Source organism: Oncorhynchus mykiss, chromosome 8 (genome assembly GCF_057628025.1).
Source record: "Oncorhynchus mykiss isolate SJ-2025 chromosome 8, ASM5762802v1, whole genome shotgun sequence".
NCBI lineage: Eukaryota > Metazoa > Chordata > Actinopteri > Salmoniformes > Salmonidae > Oncorhynchus > Oncorhynchus mykiss.
In genome coordinates, this window is record NC_143029.1 from 28,049,990 (window position 1) to 28,069,106 (window position 19,117).

The following is a 19,117-nucleotide window of genomic DNA, read 5'->3' on the forward strand; positions in this document are numbered from 1 at the left end:
CAGAACCTGTTTTATAAAGCATCACATTGTTCCATTGGTAAGGAGATAAGCTTTTGTGCTGACTGTCCCCATCAAGCAGCTGTGTAATTGAGTACCCTGTTGGGTGAGTAATTGAAGGTTTGAAGGTAGGCCAAGCAGTGGTGGTGTGAGGTTGAACTCTCCTGGGGTAGCCTTATCCTCAGGTCCCCTTAAGAGGCTGAAGTGGGGCATAGAGAATGACCAGGGGGGTAATTTTGGGGAGCTAGGCCTACTGTTGCAAAAGACAGCAGATGGAAGACAAAAGAGGATGGAAGGCTCCCTCTGTGTTCTTGTTTCTTTCATCCTAGCTCTGTCTTCTGGAGCGCGGGGGGGGGGGGGGGGGGGCCTTTCAATTGAAAGGAGCTGGCATCTCTTCCAGGATTCCCTCTTCTCTCCACAGTGCATCTGCATGCCTCCCCCTGTAACATACAAACACTTATTCTGTTTTACTCCGTTCCCTCTTCCCCCTCTCCCTCACAAAAAAGGAAGCTAATGACAAATCTAAGAGGCTCTCTCCTTAATTAGTGATTATGGCTTGTTTTGTCGCCTCAGTTCTTCGTCACAAAGCAGCCGATTGTCTCTGTGGACTATTTGAGAAACCCCCTCTCGTCTCTTGTCAGGTGGTGCTACTGTGCTTAATTGTTAATTGTGTTCCAATTAAACATGCCAATCTGAATTCCTTAATATAATTGTGCCATAAGAACTAAAGGGACTGGCTGGAGCGATTTTTATATTTAAGCAAGAAGGCACGAGGACATGTGTTATATGGCCAAAATACAGTGCCTTGCGAAAGTATTCGGCCCCCTTGAACTTTGCGACCTTTTGCCACATTTCAGGCTTCAAACATAAAGATATAAAACTGTATTTTTTTGTGAAGAATCAACAACAAGTGGGACACAATCATGAAGTGGAAAGACATTAATTGGATATTTCAAACTTTTTTAACAAATCAAAAACTGAAAAATTGGGCGTGCAAAATTATTCAGCCCCTTGATCCCCAGTGAGGATCTCTGAATGATCCAATGTTGACCTAAATGACTAATGACGATAAATACAATCCACCTGTGTGTAATCAAGTCTCCGTATAAATGCACCTGCACTGTGATAGTCTCAGAGGTCCGTCAAAAGCGCAGAGAGCATCATGAAGAACAAGGAACACACCAGGCAGGTTCGAGATACTGTTGTGAAGAAGTTTAAAGCCGGATTTGGATACAAAAAGATTTCCCAAGCTTTAAACATCCCAAGGAGCACTGTGCAAGCGATAATATTGAAATGGAAGGAGTATCAGACCACTGCAAATCTACCAAGACCTGGTCGTCCCTCTAAACTTTCAGCTCATACAAGGAGAAGACTGATCAGAGATGCAGCCAAGAGGCCCATGATCACTCTGGATGAACTGCAGAGATCTACAGCTGAGGTGGGAGACTCTGTCCATAGGACAACAATCAGTCGTATATTGCACAAATCTGGCCTTTATGGAAGAGTGGCAAGAAGAAAGCCATTTCTTAAAGATATCCATAAAAAGTGTTGTTTAAAGTTTGCCACAAGCCACCTGGGAGACACACCAAACGTGGAAGAAGGTGCTCTGGTCAGATGAAACCAAAATTGAACTTTTTGGCAACAATGCAAAATGTTATGTTTGGCGTAAAAGCAACACAGCTCATCACCCTGAACACACCATCCCCACTGTCAAACATGGTGTTGGCAGCATCATGGTTTGGGCCTGCTTTTCTTCAGCAGGGACAGGGAAGATGGTTAAAATTGATGGGAAGATGGATGGAGCCAAATACGGGACCATTCTGGAAGAACCTGATGGAGTCTGCAAAAGACCTGAGACTGGGACGGAGATTTGTCTTCCAACAAGACATTGATCCAAAACATAAAGCAAAATCTACAATGGAATGGTTCAAAAATAAACATATCCAGGTGTTAGAATGGCCAAGTCAAAGTCCAGACCTGAATCCAATCGAGAATCTGTGGAAAGAACTGAAAACTGCTGTTCACAAATGCTCTCCATCCAACCTCACTGAGCTCGCTGTTTTGCAAGGAGGAATGGGAAAAAATGTCAGTCTCTCGATGTGCAAAACGGATAGAGACACACCCCAAGTGACTTACAGCTGTAATCGCAGCAAAAGGTGGCGCTACAAAGTATTAACTTAAGGGGGCTGAATAATTTTGCACGCCCAATTTTTCAGTTTTTGATTTGTTAAAAAAGTTTGAAATATCCAATAAATGTCGTTCCACTTCATGATTGTGTCCCACTTGTTGATTCTTCACAAAAAAATACAGTTTTATATCTTTGTTTGAAGCCTGAAATGTGGCAAAAGGTCGCAAAGTTCAAGGGGGCCGAATAGTTTCGCAAGGCACTGTACCACAAACTCCAGAGCTGCCTTATTGCTATTATAAACTGGTTACCAACATAATTATAACAGTAAAAATAAATGTTTTGTCATACCCTCTGGTATACGGTCTAATTTTCCACGCCCTTCAGCTAATCAACAATCAGTCCTCGAACCACCCAGTTTATAATATGTATTATCATTATCGCAAAATTCCCAATATTGCAATGCACACCGAGGGATTTCGACAATCCACAGAGTTTATATTCTCAGCAGGCCCAAAAATGCGTGTGTAGGCTGTATTTCCAGAACCTATTAAAATATTTTACTTGGGTAGCCTAATCTGTGGTTATTTCATATAGCCTAGGCTGAAATGTACACTCCCCTATGTATTTATTTGGACAGTAAAGCTAGAACTTTTAATTTGGCTCTGTACTACAGCATTTTGGATTTGAGTTGAAATGTTTTATGAGGCGAAAGTACAGAATGTCACCTTTTTTTATTTGAGTGTTTACATATCTGTTTTTTTTTTTTTTTTACTCTTTATTAACTTTATGTATTTGAAGGTGTCAGAAGTATTTTGACAAATTCACTTAGAGTATTACATTTAGTCAAAAGTTTGGTATTTGATCCCATGTCCATAGCATGCAATCAATGACTACATAATGCTAGTGACTCTACAAACTTGGATGCATTTGTGGTCTTATTTTGGTTGTGTTTTGGATAATATTGTGCCCAATTTTTAAATTTATGGTAATAATGTCACCTTTTTTTATCATGAAATCGAGTAGAATATGTTTCTGAACACAATGTGGATTACAGATAATCATAAATTAATCTTAAATAATGTTGAGAAAGTTACAGATGCATGAAGATCATGCTAACCTCTCACCATTACCAATAACGGGAGGTGAGCATTGTTGGGGGGGGGGGGGGGTGGGGGGTGTATGATATTTGTGCGTCTCACTTTCTCACTCATTATTATGCATTCATGATTATCCGTGATCATGGTATCATCCACATTAATGCACAACTGTTCAGAAACATATTCTATTCGTATTTACGATAAAGGTGACAATATATTGGGGAGACCTCACTTGGCTTAACTGGTGTCTCCAGAAATGCAAGCTCTCACATTGTCACTCAATGCATATGTTTATCCCCACTGTACTCACATCCTACCATACCCTTGTCTGTACATTATGCCCTGAATCTATTCTACCACGCCCAGAAATCTGCTCCTTTTATTCTCGGTTCCCAACGCACTAGACGACCAGTTCTTATAGCCTTTAGCTGTACCCTTATCCTACTCCTCCTCTGTTCCTCTGGTGATGTAGAGTTTAACCCAGGCCCTGTAGCCCCACACTATTACACCTATTCCCCAGGTGCTCTCATTTGTTGAATTCTGTAACTAAAAGCCTCAGAAGCCTCCTCCCTAAATGCTTTATTCACTGTTTTGGCACACTCCGCCAACCCTGATGTCCTAGCCGTGTCTGAATCCTGGCTTAGGAAGGCCACCAAACATTCTGAAATTTCCATCCCCAACTACAACATTTTCTGTCAGGATAGAACTGCCAAAGGGGGTGGAGTTGTAATTTACTGCAGAGTTCTGTCATACTATCCAGGTCTGTGCCCAAACAGTTCAAGCTTCTACTTTTAAAAATCCACCTTTCCAGAAATAAGTCTCTCACTGTTGCCACTTGTTATAGACCCCCTTCAGCCCCCAGCTGTGCCCTGGACACCATATGTGAATTAATTGCCCCACATCTAGCTTCAGAGTTCGTACTGTTAGGTGACCTAAACTGGGATATGCTTAGCACCCCGGTCGTCCTACAATCTAAGCTAGCCACCCTCAATTTCACACAAATGATCAAGGAACCTACCAGGTACAACCCTAAATCCGTAAACATGGGCACCCTCTTAGATATCATCCTGACCAACTTGCCCTCTAAATATACCTCTGCTGTCTTCAACCAGGATCTCAGCGATCATTGCCTATCTGTAATGGGCCCGCGGTCAAACGACCACCCCTCATCACTGTCAAACGCTCCCTAAAACACTTCAGCGAGCAGGCCTTTCTAATCTATCTGGCCTGGATTTCCTGGAAGGATATTGACCTCATCCCATCAGTAGAGAATGCCTGGTTGTTCTACAACAGTGCTTTCCTCCTCTTAAATAAGCATGCCCCATTCAAAATAAAACAACTAAGAACATATCTAGCCCTTGGTTCACTCCAGATTTCACTGCCCTTGACCAGCACAAAAACATCCTGTGGCTTACTGCATTAGCATCAAAGAGCCCCTGCAATATGCAACTTTTCAGGGACGTCAGGAACCAATATACACAGTCAGTTAGGAAAAGCAAAGGCTAGCTTTTTCAAACAGAAATTTGCATCCTGTAGCACCAATTCCAAAAAGTTTTGGGACACTGTAAAGTCCATGGAGAATAAGAGCACCTCCTCCCAGCTGCCCACTGCTCTGAGGCTAGGAAACACGGTCACCACTGATAAATAGAATTTCAATATAAATTTTTCTATGGCTGGCCATGCTTTCCACCTGGCTACCCCTACCCTGGCCAACGGCTCTGCATCCCCCGCAGCAACTTGCCCAGCCCCCCTATGTCTCCTTCACAAAAATCGAGATAGCTGATGTTCTGAAAGAGTTGCAAAATCTGGATCCCTACAAATCAGCTGGGCTAGACAATCTGGAACCTATCTTCCTAAAATTATTAGCTGAAATTATTGCAACCCCTATTGCTAGTTTGTTCAACCTCTGTTTCGTATTGCCTGATATCCCCAAAGATTGGAAAGCTGCCACGGTCATCCCCTTTTCCAAAGGAAGAGACACTGACCCAAACTGTTACAGACCTTTAGCCAAGTTAACAAACAGATCACCTACGATTTCGAATCCCACCGTACCTTCTCTGCTATGCAATCTGGTTTCCGAGCTGGCCGTGGGTGCACCTCAGCCACGCTCAAGGTCCTAAACGATATCATAACTGTCATAGATGAAAGACGGTACTGTGCAGCCATTTTTATCTACCTGGCCAAGGCTTTCGACTATGTCAATCACAGCATTCTTATCGGCAGACTCAATAGCCTTGGTTTTTCAAGTGACTGCCTCGCCTGGTTCACCAACTACTTTTCAGCGAGTTCAGTTTGTCAAATCGGAGGGCCTGTTATCTGGACGGAGGGCCTGTTATCTGGACGGAGGGCCTGTTATCTGGACGGAGGGCCTGTTATCTGGACGGAGGGCCTGTTATCTGGACGGAGGGCCTGTTATCTGGACGGAGGGCCTGTTATCTGGACGGAGGGCCTGTTATCTGGACGGAGGGCCTGTTATCTGGACGGAGGGCCTGTTATCTGGACGGAGGGCCTGTTATCTGGACGGAGGGCCTGTTATCTGGACGGAGGGCCTGTTATCTGGACGGAGGGCCTGTTATCTGGACGGAGGGCCTGTTATCTGGACGGAGGGCCTGTTATCTGGACGGAGGGCCTGTTATCTGGACGGAGGGCCTGTTATCTGGACGGAGGGCCTGTTACCTGGACCTCTGGCCGTCTCAATGGGAGTGCCACAGGGTTCAGTTCTCGGCTCGACTCTTTTCTCTGAATATATCAATGATGTCGCTCTTGCTGCTGGTGACTCTAATCCACCTCCTATGCAGATGACACCATTTTGTATACATCTGGCCCTTCCTTGGACACTGTTAACAAACCTCCAAATGAGCTTCAATGCTTACAACACTCTTTCCGTGGCCTCCAACTGCTCTTAAATGCTAGTAAAACTAAATGCATGCTCTTCAACCGATTGTTGGCCGCCCGCCTAGCATCACTACTCTGGACGGTTCTGACTTAGAATATGTGAACAACTGCAAATACCTAGGTGTCTGGTTAGACTGTAAACTCTCCTTCCAGACTCACATTAACCTTTCTGATCTCCCCATCCCGGATCCGGGATCGTGAATACAGACTCAAGCTCATTACCATAACGCAACGTTAACTATTCATGAAAATCGCAAATGAAATGAAATAAATATGCTAGCTCTCAAGCTTAGCCTTTTGTTAACAACACTGTCATCTCAGATTTTCAAAATATGCTTCTCAACCATTGCAAAACAAGCATTTGTGTAACAGTATTGATGGCTAACGTAGCATTTAGCGTAGCATTTAGCATTAGCATTCAGCTGGCAACATTTACACAAAAAAACAGAAAAGCATTCAAATAAAATCATTTACCTTTGAAGAACTTCAGATGTTTTCAATGAGGAGACTCTCAGATCGCAAATGTTCAGTTTTTCCTGAAAGATTATTTGTTTAGGGCAAATCGCTCCGTTTTCTGCGTCACGTTTAGCTATGAAAAAACCCCTGTATCCAGGATTGTGTAAATCTATCAGCAAGCTCATTAGCATAACACAACGTTAACTATTCATGAAAATCGCAAATGAAATGAAATAAATATGCCATCTCTCAAGCTTAGCCTTTTGTAAACAACACTGTCATCTCAGATTTTCAAAATATGCTTCTCAACCATAGGAAAACAATCATTTGTGTAAAAGTAGCTAGCTAGCGTAGCATTTAGCGTTAGCATCCAGCACGCAACATTTCAACAAAAACATAAAAGCCTTCAAATAAAATAATTTACCTTTGAAGAACTTCAGATGTTTTCAATGAGGAGACTCTCAGTTAGATAGCAGATGCTCACTTTTTCCAAAAAGATTCTTTGTGTATTAGAAATAGCTCCGTTTTGTACATCACATTTGGCTACCAAAAAAACCCGAAAATTCAGTCCTCAAAACGCGAACTTTTTTCCAAATTAACTCCATAATATCGACTGAAAACATGGCAAACGTTGTTTAGAATCAATCCTCAAGGTGTTTTTCACATATCTCTTCGATGATATATCGTTCATGGAAGCATGGTTTCCCCTCTCAATCAAATGGAAAAATACTTGCACATGGCTTTACGCACCAGTTTCGACGCAGGACACCAGGAGGACACTTGGAAAATGTAGTCTCTTATGGTCAATCTTCCAATGATATGCCTACAAATACGTCACAATGCTGCCGACATCTTGGGGAAACGGCAGAAGGTCTAAGCTTATTCCTGTCGCATTCACAGCCATATAAGGAGACATTAGAAAACAGAGCTTCAGAAATTCTGCTCATTTCCTGTTTAACGTATCATCTTGGTTTCGCCTGTAGAATGAGTTCTGGGGCACTTACAGACAAAATCTTTGCAGATTCTGATACTTCAGAGTGTTTTCTTTCCAAAACTGTCAAGAATATGCATAGTCGAGCATCTTTTCGTGACAAAATATCGCGCTTAAAACGGGAATGTTTTTTATCCAAAAATGAAATAGCGCCCCTAGAGATGCAACTGGTTAAGTATCTCCAATACAAAATTAAATCTAGAATTGGCTTCCTATTTCTCAAAGCATCCTTCACTCATGCTGCCAAAAATACCCTTGTAAAACTGATTATCCTACCGATCCTCGACTTCTGCGATGTCATTTACAAAATAGCCTCCAACACTCTACTCAACAACTTGGATGCAGTCTATCACAGTGCGATCCATTTTGTCACAATCCCCATATACTTTCCACCACTGTAACCTGTATGCTCACGTTGGCTGGCCCTCGCTACATATACGTCGCCAAACCCACTGGCTCCAGGTCATCTATAAGCCATTGCTAGGTAAAGCCCCGCCTTATCTCAGCTCACTGGTCACCATAGCAGCACCCACCCGTAGCACGCACTCCAGCAGGTGGTCATCACTGGTCATCCCCAAAGCCAACACCTCCTTTTGCCGCCTTTCCTTCCAGTTCTCTGCTGCAAATGACTGGAACGAATTGCAAAAATCACTGAAGCTGGAGTCTTGTATCTCACTCTCTAACTTTAAGCATCAGCTGTCGGAGCAGCTTACCGATCACTGTACCTGTACACAGCCATCTGTAAATAGCACACCCAACTACCTCATCCCCATATTATTTTTTGTTCTTTTGCACCCCATTACTGTCGCCTCCATAAAACATTTGATCTCAAATCCAAAAGAGTATAGAGCTAAATTTAAAAGTTTGGGCTTCACTGTACAAATGAATATGGAGGGGAGTGTATGTTTTTTTTTATTTTTCAGGTAGTCGCTCCAAAGTGACAACCTCTTTCAGGTCGTCATCTCTAATTTTGCTGGACATTTATAAGAAGCAGGGAGTTTTTATGTAGATGGTTACTAAGGCTGTTGCCCATATTAGGCTACTTGTGGTTGAGTGCCACAAGGGGCTGTGGTGTCCTCTTGCTTGAATCCCCAATTAAGTTTAGTCTTTGCCAGTGTGAAACTTGATGCACACTATGAGAATACACATGAATGGTGTCAGAAGCTCTTCAAAACATGACACACCCACGGTCACTCGCAGGGAGCCCGGCAAGGAGCGGGGCCTAAATCCTGGGAAATTGAATGGCACATGGTTGGAATTAAAGACTGCCATTGTACCCGGCAGCGTGACAGCAATTGAAATTTTCGGCAGCTGCCGGGGTCGAAGCACTATAAACTAGGGGAACGATGGTAATTAGACTTTAAGCACCTAAAAGAACAAGGCTCACCCCCCCCCCTTCAATACCCATTCACACGAAGATCTGTCTTTATTGTGCCCTGAGTCAGGGGGACCACATTAACTTCAAGGTTCCTGCAGCTTCCCTGCGCTCCCCTCTTCCCTGTGATCTGTATTGCAATCTGTGTCACCGGTGATTCTCGGGGTCCCCAAGGGCTATTCAAGCTGCCCCAGTAAGTGGCCCCTGTTAATGAGGGACCGCCACCATCTGGGAGTAGTGACAGGGTACCAGAGGAGGGGGGTGACAGGCAGGCGGGCCCCAAACAGGTTGTCCCTCATAGGGGAAGATCAGTTCCTCCCCTTGAGACCGGTCATTAAAAGAGGGAACATGTGGAGTTGATGCAGGTGAAGATTGTCTGAAAACGATGCCTGCTCTGTATTCTTTTGTTTCTGAATACAAAGATAGTTTTGCTGTAGGCCAAGCTGTATTTTGTTGTCCTCAATACTGCACATTTAGAATCTGTAGTAGGATGGGTTTCTCTGACTGCAGTATAGACACAGGCTCATTGCTTTCATGCTGCTTACATATTTCAAAGGTAAGCACTTTTATTAATAGACAGAGTATCTCATTTCTACACTGAATCAAACACATGGCTGTCGTGCGTGTGTGTGTGTGTGTGTGTGAGGCACCCAATGGACCTGGCCTATTTGTCTTGGAGCTGACACAGGTCTCGACTCTGTCGCCTTTGATCTTCCTAGAGGCCCATTGCTCCTCTCAAAAGAGCTCATTGTGTCACCATGGCTCATTCTTTGATACCCGGATACCCTCCCCCTGCCTCCCAGCACCGTGCGACTTCCACTGGTTGCCCCATGCAGTTGAGCCAAGACCCTTCCCACAGTGCCACTTTCGCACCCCTCTCAGCTTGCCAGCTGTCCCCTCATCCCCAAAGAAAACCCTCAGAGGCACTGAAGGAGAGGAGTTTGAACAGCACGTGGCGCACCAAACACTTGGAAGTGTGTACGGTCAGGGATGATTGCTTTGGCTGTGCCTTGATAGCTTTTGCTGAGGGTCGTTGAGAAAACCCACTTCTACAAGCTGCCTTACGGCATCTTGCACATCATTGCCATAGAAGGGCATTTACAGAACAATTCTAATTCCCACATTTTACATGATTGTTGAGTCTTTTGAAGATGCATCAGTAGGGCATTGTCATTGCAGTGTTCCCCATCATCAATGGTTGAATTTCTCAAGCATAATGCCTTGTACTAAAATAGCTTCACCTGGTGTTTCCTACACTTTGGCAGCTCTCTATCTTTTGAATTGACTCGTTCCTTTCCTGGACTTGTGAGGCTACTAAAAGATCATAATCAAATGTATACTACAAAAATGATGCTAAAATGTTGCGTGATCACCCACCTACAATGTTTGCAAAGCCCCCAAGTGCAAAGCGTATTCAATCTTAATGGTGACAGGTGCGCTATCATTGGCTCCCTCATCAGTAGTTTGCTCTCGCCAAGGGAAAGTGAGAAGGGTGCAGTTGGCTTGGCCCCAGGGAGGAACTGCAGCAAGCGTGTCAGACACTTGCGCTGTTAGTTGACACTGCAGGATTTTGTGTCAGTAATTACATGCCTCCACTGAATCGGGAACTCGTGTCAATACCTGCGTTTCCCGTAAGCATGTCAGGGCGCATGTACAGAGGCGGTGGATTTACCCTGCTTTCACTTTCAGTGCTCGTCATCACTTTTCATGCATTTGGCATGTCTGTTCTGATTGAACTTGTAGCTTCTCTGCGTGACTCTCATTTCCCCTTGATTTTGGGTTGGGGTATTTACTGTCATTTACAGTAAAAGCTAAGTCTGACATTGATGCTCCAGAAACCTGTTTCTCCCCCCCCCCCCCCCCCTTCTTTGTAATTGGTTTGGACACGTGTATGCAAGAATTTGCTCCGTTGTATTGGGTAGAGAAGCTGGAAAAGTGTGCTTTTGATGGCTCATGCTTTGTACCATGACCTCTGAGGCAGGTCATTATGTGGGCCAGTCACCATTTTAATTTCCCAGTTTCTCACTTCCAAACAGGCCCGCAGATCTAAACATGCCCACCTCCACAACTATGCACTCAAGCACGTGCTTGTAGTGAAACGGTGCCTCTTTAACCTTTCCCCCTTTCCAGTCTCATACAGGAGAAAATGTATTTCCACACCTATAAAAATATGTGTAGATCCCTTTTGAAGTGGGCACACACCCGATAGCCTGGCTTTCTTAGAGTCAACTATACTGATTATACATTTCCAAAAGACTCAACTGCTTTGCTTCACTTTGCTTTTGTGTTTACTTTACTTGTCCATTGTGGGGCTTCTGAGTGGCACAGCGGTCTATGGCACTGCATCTCCATGCAAGAGGTCTCACTGCAGTCCCTGGTTCGAATCCAGGCTGCATCACATCTGGCTGTGATTGGGAGTCCCATAGGGCGGCGCACAATTGGCCAAGCATCATCCGGGTTTGGTTGGTGTAGGCCGTTGTTGTAAATAAGAATTTGTTCTTAACTGACTTGCCTAGTTTAATTTAAGTAAACAATTAAATTGTATGATACTGAGTGTTTATTCTCGCTATCGGTCCTGTAACCTCAATTATGCCCTGTAACAGAGCTTCAATTAATGTATTTTTTTAAATTGTGAATATGGGCCATCTGAGGGAAAATCATAGTCACTGAGCTGTTAATCATGTACCGGTAATAATAGTAGAATAATAGTGAAGACATTACAACTATGAAATACAGTGCCTTACGAAAGTATTCGGCCCCCTTGAACTTTGCGACCTTTTGCCACATTTCAGGCATCAAACATAAAGATATAAAACTGTATTTTTTTGTGAAGAATCAACAACAAGTGGGACACAATCATGAAGTGGAACGACATTTATTGGATATTTCAAACTTTTTTGTTTTGAAGCCTGAAATGTGGCAAAAGGTCGCAAAGTTCAAGGGGGCCGAATAGTTTCGCAAGGCACTGTACCACAAACTCCAGAGCTGCCTTATTGCTATTATAAACTGGTTACCAACATAATTATAACAGTAAAAATAAATGTTTTGTCATACCCTCTGGTATACGGTCTAATTTTCCACCCTAATTTTCCACCCTTCAGCTAATCAACAATCAGTCCTCGAACCACCCAGTTTATAATATATATTATCATTATCGCAAAATTCCCAATATTGCAATGCACACCGAGGGATTTCGACAATCCACAGAGTTTATATTCTCAGCAGGCCCAAAAATGCAGTGTGTAGGCTGTATTTCCAGAACCTATTAAAATATTTTACTTGGGTAGCCTAATCTTTGGTTATTTCATATAGCCTAGGCTTAAATGTACACTCCCCTATGTATTTATTTGGACAGTAAAGCTAGAACTTTTAATTTGGCTCTGTACTACAGCATTTTGGATTTGAGTTGAAATGTTTTATGAGGCGAAAGTACAGAATGTCACCTTTTTTTATTTGAGTGTTTACATATCTGTTTTTTTTTTTACTCTTTATTAACTTTATGTATTTGAAGGTGTCAGAAGTATTTTGACAAATTCACTTAGTATTACATTTAGTCAAAAGTTTGGTATTTGATCCCATGTCCATAGCATGCAATCAATGACTACATAATGCTAGTGACTCTACAAACTTGGATGCATTTGTGGTCTTATTTTGGTTGTGTTTTGGATAATATTGTGCCCAATTTATAAATTTATGGTAAATAATATGTCACCTTTTTATCATGAAATCGAGTAGAATATGTTTCTGAACACAATGTGGATTACAGATAATCATAAATTAATCTTAAATAATGATGAGAAAGTTACAGATGCATGAAGATCATGCTAACCTCTCACCATTACCAATAACAGGGGAGGTGAGCATTGTTGGGGGGGGGTATGATATTTGTGCGTCTCACTTTCTCATTATTATTCACGATGCATTCATGATTATCCGTAATCATGGTATCATCCACATTAATGCACAACTGTTCAGAAACATATTCTATTCGTATTTACGATAAAGGTGACAATATATTGGGGAGACCTCACTTGGCTTAACTGGTGTCTCCAGAAATGCAAGCTCTCACATTGTCACTCAATGCATATGTTTATCCCCACTGTACTCACATCTGTACATTATGCCCTGAATCTATTCTACCACGCCCAGATATCTGCTCCTTTTATTCTCGGTTCCCAACGCACTAGACGACCAGTTCTTATAGCCTTTAGCTGTACCCTTATCCTACTCCTCCTCTGTTCCTCTGGTGATGTAGAGTTTAACCCAGGCCCTTTAGCCCCACAGCATTACACCTATTCCCCAGGTGCTCTCATTTGTATATTTTACGTTTTTTCAAAGTAGCTACTCTTTGCCTTGACAGCTTTGCTCACTCTTGGCATTCTCTCAACCAGCATAATGAGGTAGTCACCTGGAATACCTTTCAATTAACAGGTGTGCCTTGTTGAAAGTTAATTTTGTGGAATTTCTTTCCTTAATATGTTTGAGCCAATCAGTTGTGTTGTGACATGGTAGGGGTAGGATACAGAACATAGTATTTTACCAAACGGGGCTAAGTCCATATTATGGCAAGAACAGCTCAAATAAGTGAAGAGAAACGACAGTCCATCATTGTGAGACAAAGGTAAGTCAGTCCGGAACATTCCAAGAACTGAACGGATGATCTCCGCATGTGGAGTTCCCCTCAGTGAAGCATAGAGGAGGAGGTGTGATGATTGGGGGTGCTTTGCTTGTGACACGGTCAGATTTATTTAGAATTCAAGGCACACTTAACTAGCATGTGCAGCGAACTAGCATTCTGCAGCGATACGCCATCCCATCTGGTTTGTGCTTAGTCCCACTATCATTTGTTTTTCAACGGGACAATGACTCAAAACACATCTCCAGGCTGTGTAAGGGCTATTTGACCAAGGAGAGTGATGGAGTGCATCAGATGACTGGGCCTCCACAATCACCCAACCTCAACCCAATTAAGTTGGTTTGGGATGAGTTGGATTGCAGAGTGAAGGAAAAGCAGCCAACAAGTGCTCAGCATATGTGGGAACTCCTTCCTCATGAAGCTGGTTGAGAGACTGCCAAGAGTGTGCAAAGCTGTCATCAAGGCATAGGGTGGCTACTTTAAAGAATCTATATTATATTTAGATTTGTTTAACACTTTTTTTTGGTTACTATATGATTCCATATGTGTTTTTTCATAGTTTTGATGTCTTCACTATTATTCTACAAGGTAGAAAATAATAAAAAATTAAGAAACCCTTGAATGAGTAGGTGTGTTCAAACTTTTGACTGGTACTGTATAATCTAAGACAGGCCTATAATGTGCTTTCTAATTTCCCTCATGAAATTGATTAGGACTTTATTTTCAGAAAGGTGAGGGCTGACCACTCATTGAGCACGCCTCACTAGTTCACCTTAACACGCTCCTGGTTTGTGAATGCGCCGCAAGGTTGTGATGGCCAGATTATTTTTGTTTGTTTGTCTTCAGCCATTTGTTGGCTCTCTGGGGTAATAACCCTTGGACGTGCTTCTCGCTGGCACGAACTGCAATTCCCGCCACATTTTGGAGCCAAAATACTCATTATCAGGGATGACGGAAGGGGCCCTAAAGCAAACATGACCCGGATGGCCTCTCTTGCTGCGCTTCGTTTGCTGGAGCAGTATGCAAACTCACTTTCCACACTCTCATTTTACGCTAGAGCCAGCAGTTAATGATGCACATTGGCCATTATGCAAGCTTCTTATTAACAGATCAAGCCTCTTATGTTGACGACCAAGGACTTGTTAGGTCTTGCCGAAGTTGTTTAACCATAACATGGGGATAAGTTTCTGAAATTGCAAAGCTTCGTTTGGCTCAGTGAGACGTTGGCCTGTCAACTGTCTCTGTCTCGAGAATTAACTTCTGTAATCATCACCTAATGACCAAACCAGCCTGGATCGACCATCCATCCACCCATCCAACCAACCAGATCAGATTGCATGGTCAGTTACCCGACTTGCATTAAAGGCCCTGTCCTGTCAAAATCAAAATTGTGGATATATTTTTATAACTTGTGATGAAATGAACATCACAAGTGTTTTTACATTTTTTTTTATTTTTAAATGTAACTTTATTTAAATAGGCAATTCAGTTAAGAACAAATTCTAATTTACAATCCTCCCAATCACAGCCGGTTGTGATACAGCCTGGACTCTAACCAGGGTCTGTAGTGACGCCTCTAGCACTGAAATGCAGCGTCTTAGACTGCTGCGCCACTCGGGAGCAGAAGAGTTGACTAGCCAGCCATAGGCTTGTTTCCTGTACAGCAGAAGAGTGTGGGTAGATGGATAATCAATATCTAACAGAATCGTATAGATAAAACAACAATCTTGCTTAGGAAAAGCAGTGTGTCCAGTAGGTTGCCATAGCGCCATAACAGCAGGACTAGTAGCATGGAGCCCTTGGATGCTGGGTAAGTCGATGATGGCCTGTCATCTGAGTCAACATAGGGAAGGAATGTGGCCTTTAATTTTGCCCTGTGCTGGCACTGGAAAGGCCTTAAAAAACCTGGGTGGTTCTGAATCCAGTGCCAGCATACACCCACATGAGGCATCTTTGGCATTTACTTCAGTTGTTCTAGTAAACTCCTGTCATTTGAGCTAACAAGGGTTTCTTCCTCCCTCCAACCCTCCTACTCTCTGTTGGGGCCTGTCCAGTCTGAGATGGGTGTGGCAGGATGGGCATCTGCTAAGCTCAAATATGGGCAAAATGCTTATCGTGCAACCCAACCCCTATTTATCCAGTCTACCATTCTTACACAGAGGAGTTTAACTAGCATCACAATGTTTCAATGTCTTGCTATTAGTATTTTAGATATTTGACATGACGCAAGCCACTGAGCCAGTATGTCATACATTTTTCTATTGAAACAAAAAATTACATGCACACAGACACTTTGTCAGTCTGCAGGTGTGATGGCCCACAGCCTTCCCTCCGCTGGGGTTTTAATTGCCCTACTCACCCACTAGTAAGCCCCTTTTGTTGGCCAGTTCACATAGTAGGCTACAGTTCATTGTGAGCCGGTGCTAGGTGACAATGTTTTGCAGTATGTTTTTAGGTGTGTGTTGCTATACAATAGCGTTTATGTACATACAAGCCTCATGCCTTCCGCCTAGTATTATAGTAGTGTTCTCCTACATGCCCCCTCTTGTGCTGCTCTGCTCTGCTTAATTCCTATCCCCAGGCGTCAAAGTAATCAAACATGCCAGAGATTTACCGAAGAAGGGAGTGTGTGTGTATGTGTGTCGTAGAGGTTTACATAACTGTAGCGGAGAGAGGCAGGGATTGAAATCCTTAGGCTAACCTTCGTAAGTCCAAGCAGTGTAAAAAATATATACATTTTTGGGATGGAAAAAAACAACACTTTCAGTGTAAACTTTAAATTACTAAAACCAGATAAAGTATGTAGACTAGATAATATACCTATTTTGTTTTATAATCTTTGCGAACTATCAATCAACAAAATAAAAGCTAGATGGGGAGAATTTAAAATTCCAAAAACAATTTAATTTTGCAGTATTTTATGTTTCAGCAAAATAACAAAGCATTAGCCATGGCAAAATGCATAGAATTGCAGGAAATTTGCTTTAAAACGTTTTCTCTCAGCTCAATGGCAGAATATGCACACTGAACAAAAATATAGACGCAACATGTAAAGTGCTGGTCCCATGTTTCATAAGCTGAAATACAATATCCCAGAAATGTTCCATACGCACAAAAAGTGTTTCTCTCAAATGTTGTGCACAAATGTGTTATCATCCCTGTTGGTGAGCATTTTATCCTTTTGTCAAGATAATCCATCCACCTAAAAGGTGTGGCTTATCAAGAAGCTGATTGAACATGATCATTACAGTGCCATCCGTTTTGTCACCAAAGCCCCATGTACTAACCACCACTGCGACCTGTACGCTCTCGTTGGCTGGCCCTCGCTTCATACTCGTCGCCAAACCCACTGGCTCCATGTCATCTACAAGACCCTGCTAGGTAAAGTCCCCCCTTATCTCAGCTCGCTGGTCACCATAGCATCTCCCACCTGTAGCACATGCTCCAGCAGGTATATCTCTCTAGTCACCCCCAAAACCAATTCTTTCTTTGGCCGCCTCTCCTTCCAGTTCTCTGCTGCCAATGACTGGAACGAACTACAAAAATCTCTGAAACTGGAAACACTTATCTCCCTCACTAGCTTTAAGCACCAACTGTCAGAGCAGCTCACAGATTACTGCACCTGTACATAGCCCACCTATAATTTAGCCAAAACAACTACCTCTTTCCCTACTGTATTTAATTAATTAATTTATTTTGCTCCTTTGCACCCCATTATTTTTATTTCTACTTTGCACATTCTTCCAATGCAAATCTACCATTCCAGTGTTTTACTTGCTATATTGTATTTACTTTGCCACCATGGCCTTTTTTGCCTTTACCTCCCTTATCTCACCTCATTTGCTCACATCGTATATAGACTTGTTTATACTGTATTATTCACTGTATGTTTGTTTTACTCCATGTGTAACTCTTGTGTCGTATGTGTCGAACTGCTTTGCTTTATCTTGGCCAGGTCGCAATTGTAAATGAGAACTTGTTCTCAACTTGCCTACCTTGTTAAATAAAGGTGAAAAAATAAAATTACACAGGTGCACCTTCTACTAGTGACGCTATAAGGCCACCCTATAATGTGCCATTTTGTCAGGCAACAATGTCACTAATGTCTCAAGTCTTGAGGGAGTGTGCAATTGGCATGCTGACTGCAGGAATGTCCACCAGAGCTGTGTTCAGAGAATGAATGTTAATTTCTCTACCATAAGCCGTGTGCAACGTTTTATAGCATTTGGCAGTATGTCCAAACGGCTTCACAACTGCAGACTGCGTGTAACCATGCCAGCCCAGGACCTCCACATCCTCCTTTTTCACTTGCGGAGGGGCTTTTTGTGGGGAAAGACCCATTCTGATTGGCTGGGCCTGGCTCTACAGTTGGTGGACCTGGCTCCCAAGTGCCAAGTGGGTGGTTGGCCTCCCCCTCCCATTGCAGGCCCACACCCCTGCCCAGTCATGTGAAATCCATGGATTAGGGCCTAATGAATTTATTTCAATTGACTGATTTCCTTATGACTCAACAACATTTTTTGAAATTGTTGCATGTTGTTTCTATTTTTGTTCAGTGTAGAATCACACATTTTTGCAGTTTTAAAGCACATTTTCTCTCTCCGCTCCATGGAGAAATGTGTAAAAATGCAGGAAATAGGCTTAAAAATGTAAAACATTCTCTACACCGCCAAGATGGGGGGGCTCCAATTCAGCTGCGCTGATGGGCCAACTGTGCCCATTGCCACACACCCTGTCACGCCCACCACCTAAGTCACGTTTTGATCAAAAACAAGAGGGAGGAAGAATGATAAATTAATATGACCATGATGCGGTTAGCAGTATATGTTGGTGTCTCGGCTTCCTGTATGTACTGTAGCTAGATTGACATGTCTTCAGTGATTTAACAAGCTTTAACACTCTGTCCAAGCCAGAAACTGATTGCAAGAGAGGAAATTAATTCTGATTAGTCTTGGCTTAGCCAATCGCCAAAGTCGACTCATCAATAGCCCAAAGGACTTTGTAAATAGGCACTTTTTTGGTGAAGGTGCTATGCTGGTTTCTGTTTGTCCGTCAAGATGTTTTCTGTGGGAGTAGGCTAGTGTGTTTATTGATGTGGTAGCTATGTTTGACGCACTGAAGAGGAGGCCGATGTCTTGTGTGAATCCATTGTTTTTATTCGTTTAGCTCCTTTCCCTTGTCTACACCTGGATTTACAAAATAGCCTTTTATATGCGGTCACGGATGATTTGATATCCATCCGAGCCCACCGACGTGTAGGACAGCTAGTCCTAGCACAATGGTTTCAGAATGTGAATGTCATTTGTTTTCTGTTTTTCTTTCGTTCACAGAATGGGACAAAGAAATCGTGGGACTTCATGCGAACACATGACAGGTGAGCTTCTATCTGCCATTGACCTGTTTCATTGTTGGTAAGAGAAAATTCTGTGCCAAAGCTTGACACACACATTCACACTCTTCAATTGTTTCACCACCTCATCGCCCTCGCTGTCAGCTGAGAGAAGGAGTCCCTAATGGTCAGTGGTCAAGAAGTGAAAACTTT

The 19,117-nt window shown here is 42.8% G+C and overlaps 1 protein-coding gene across 1 annotated transcript in view; it reads left to right on the forward strand.

The window, feature by feature from the left end:
* The window catches only part of nudt14 (nudix (nucleoside diphosphate linked moiety X)-type motif 14), an 89,301-nt gene that overhangs the window by 38,620 nt on the left and 31,564 nt on the right, over positions 1-19,117 (forward strand). The window contains exon 2 of the mRNA XM_036985210.2: positions 18,906-18,949. Coding sequence (XP_036841105.1) covers positions 18,906-18,949 — 44 coding nt within the window. The remainder of the gene's footprint in view (positions 1-18,905; positions 18,950-19,117) is intronic.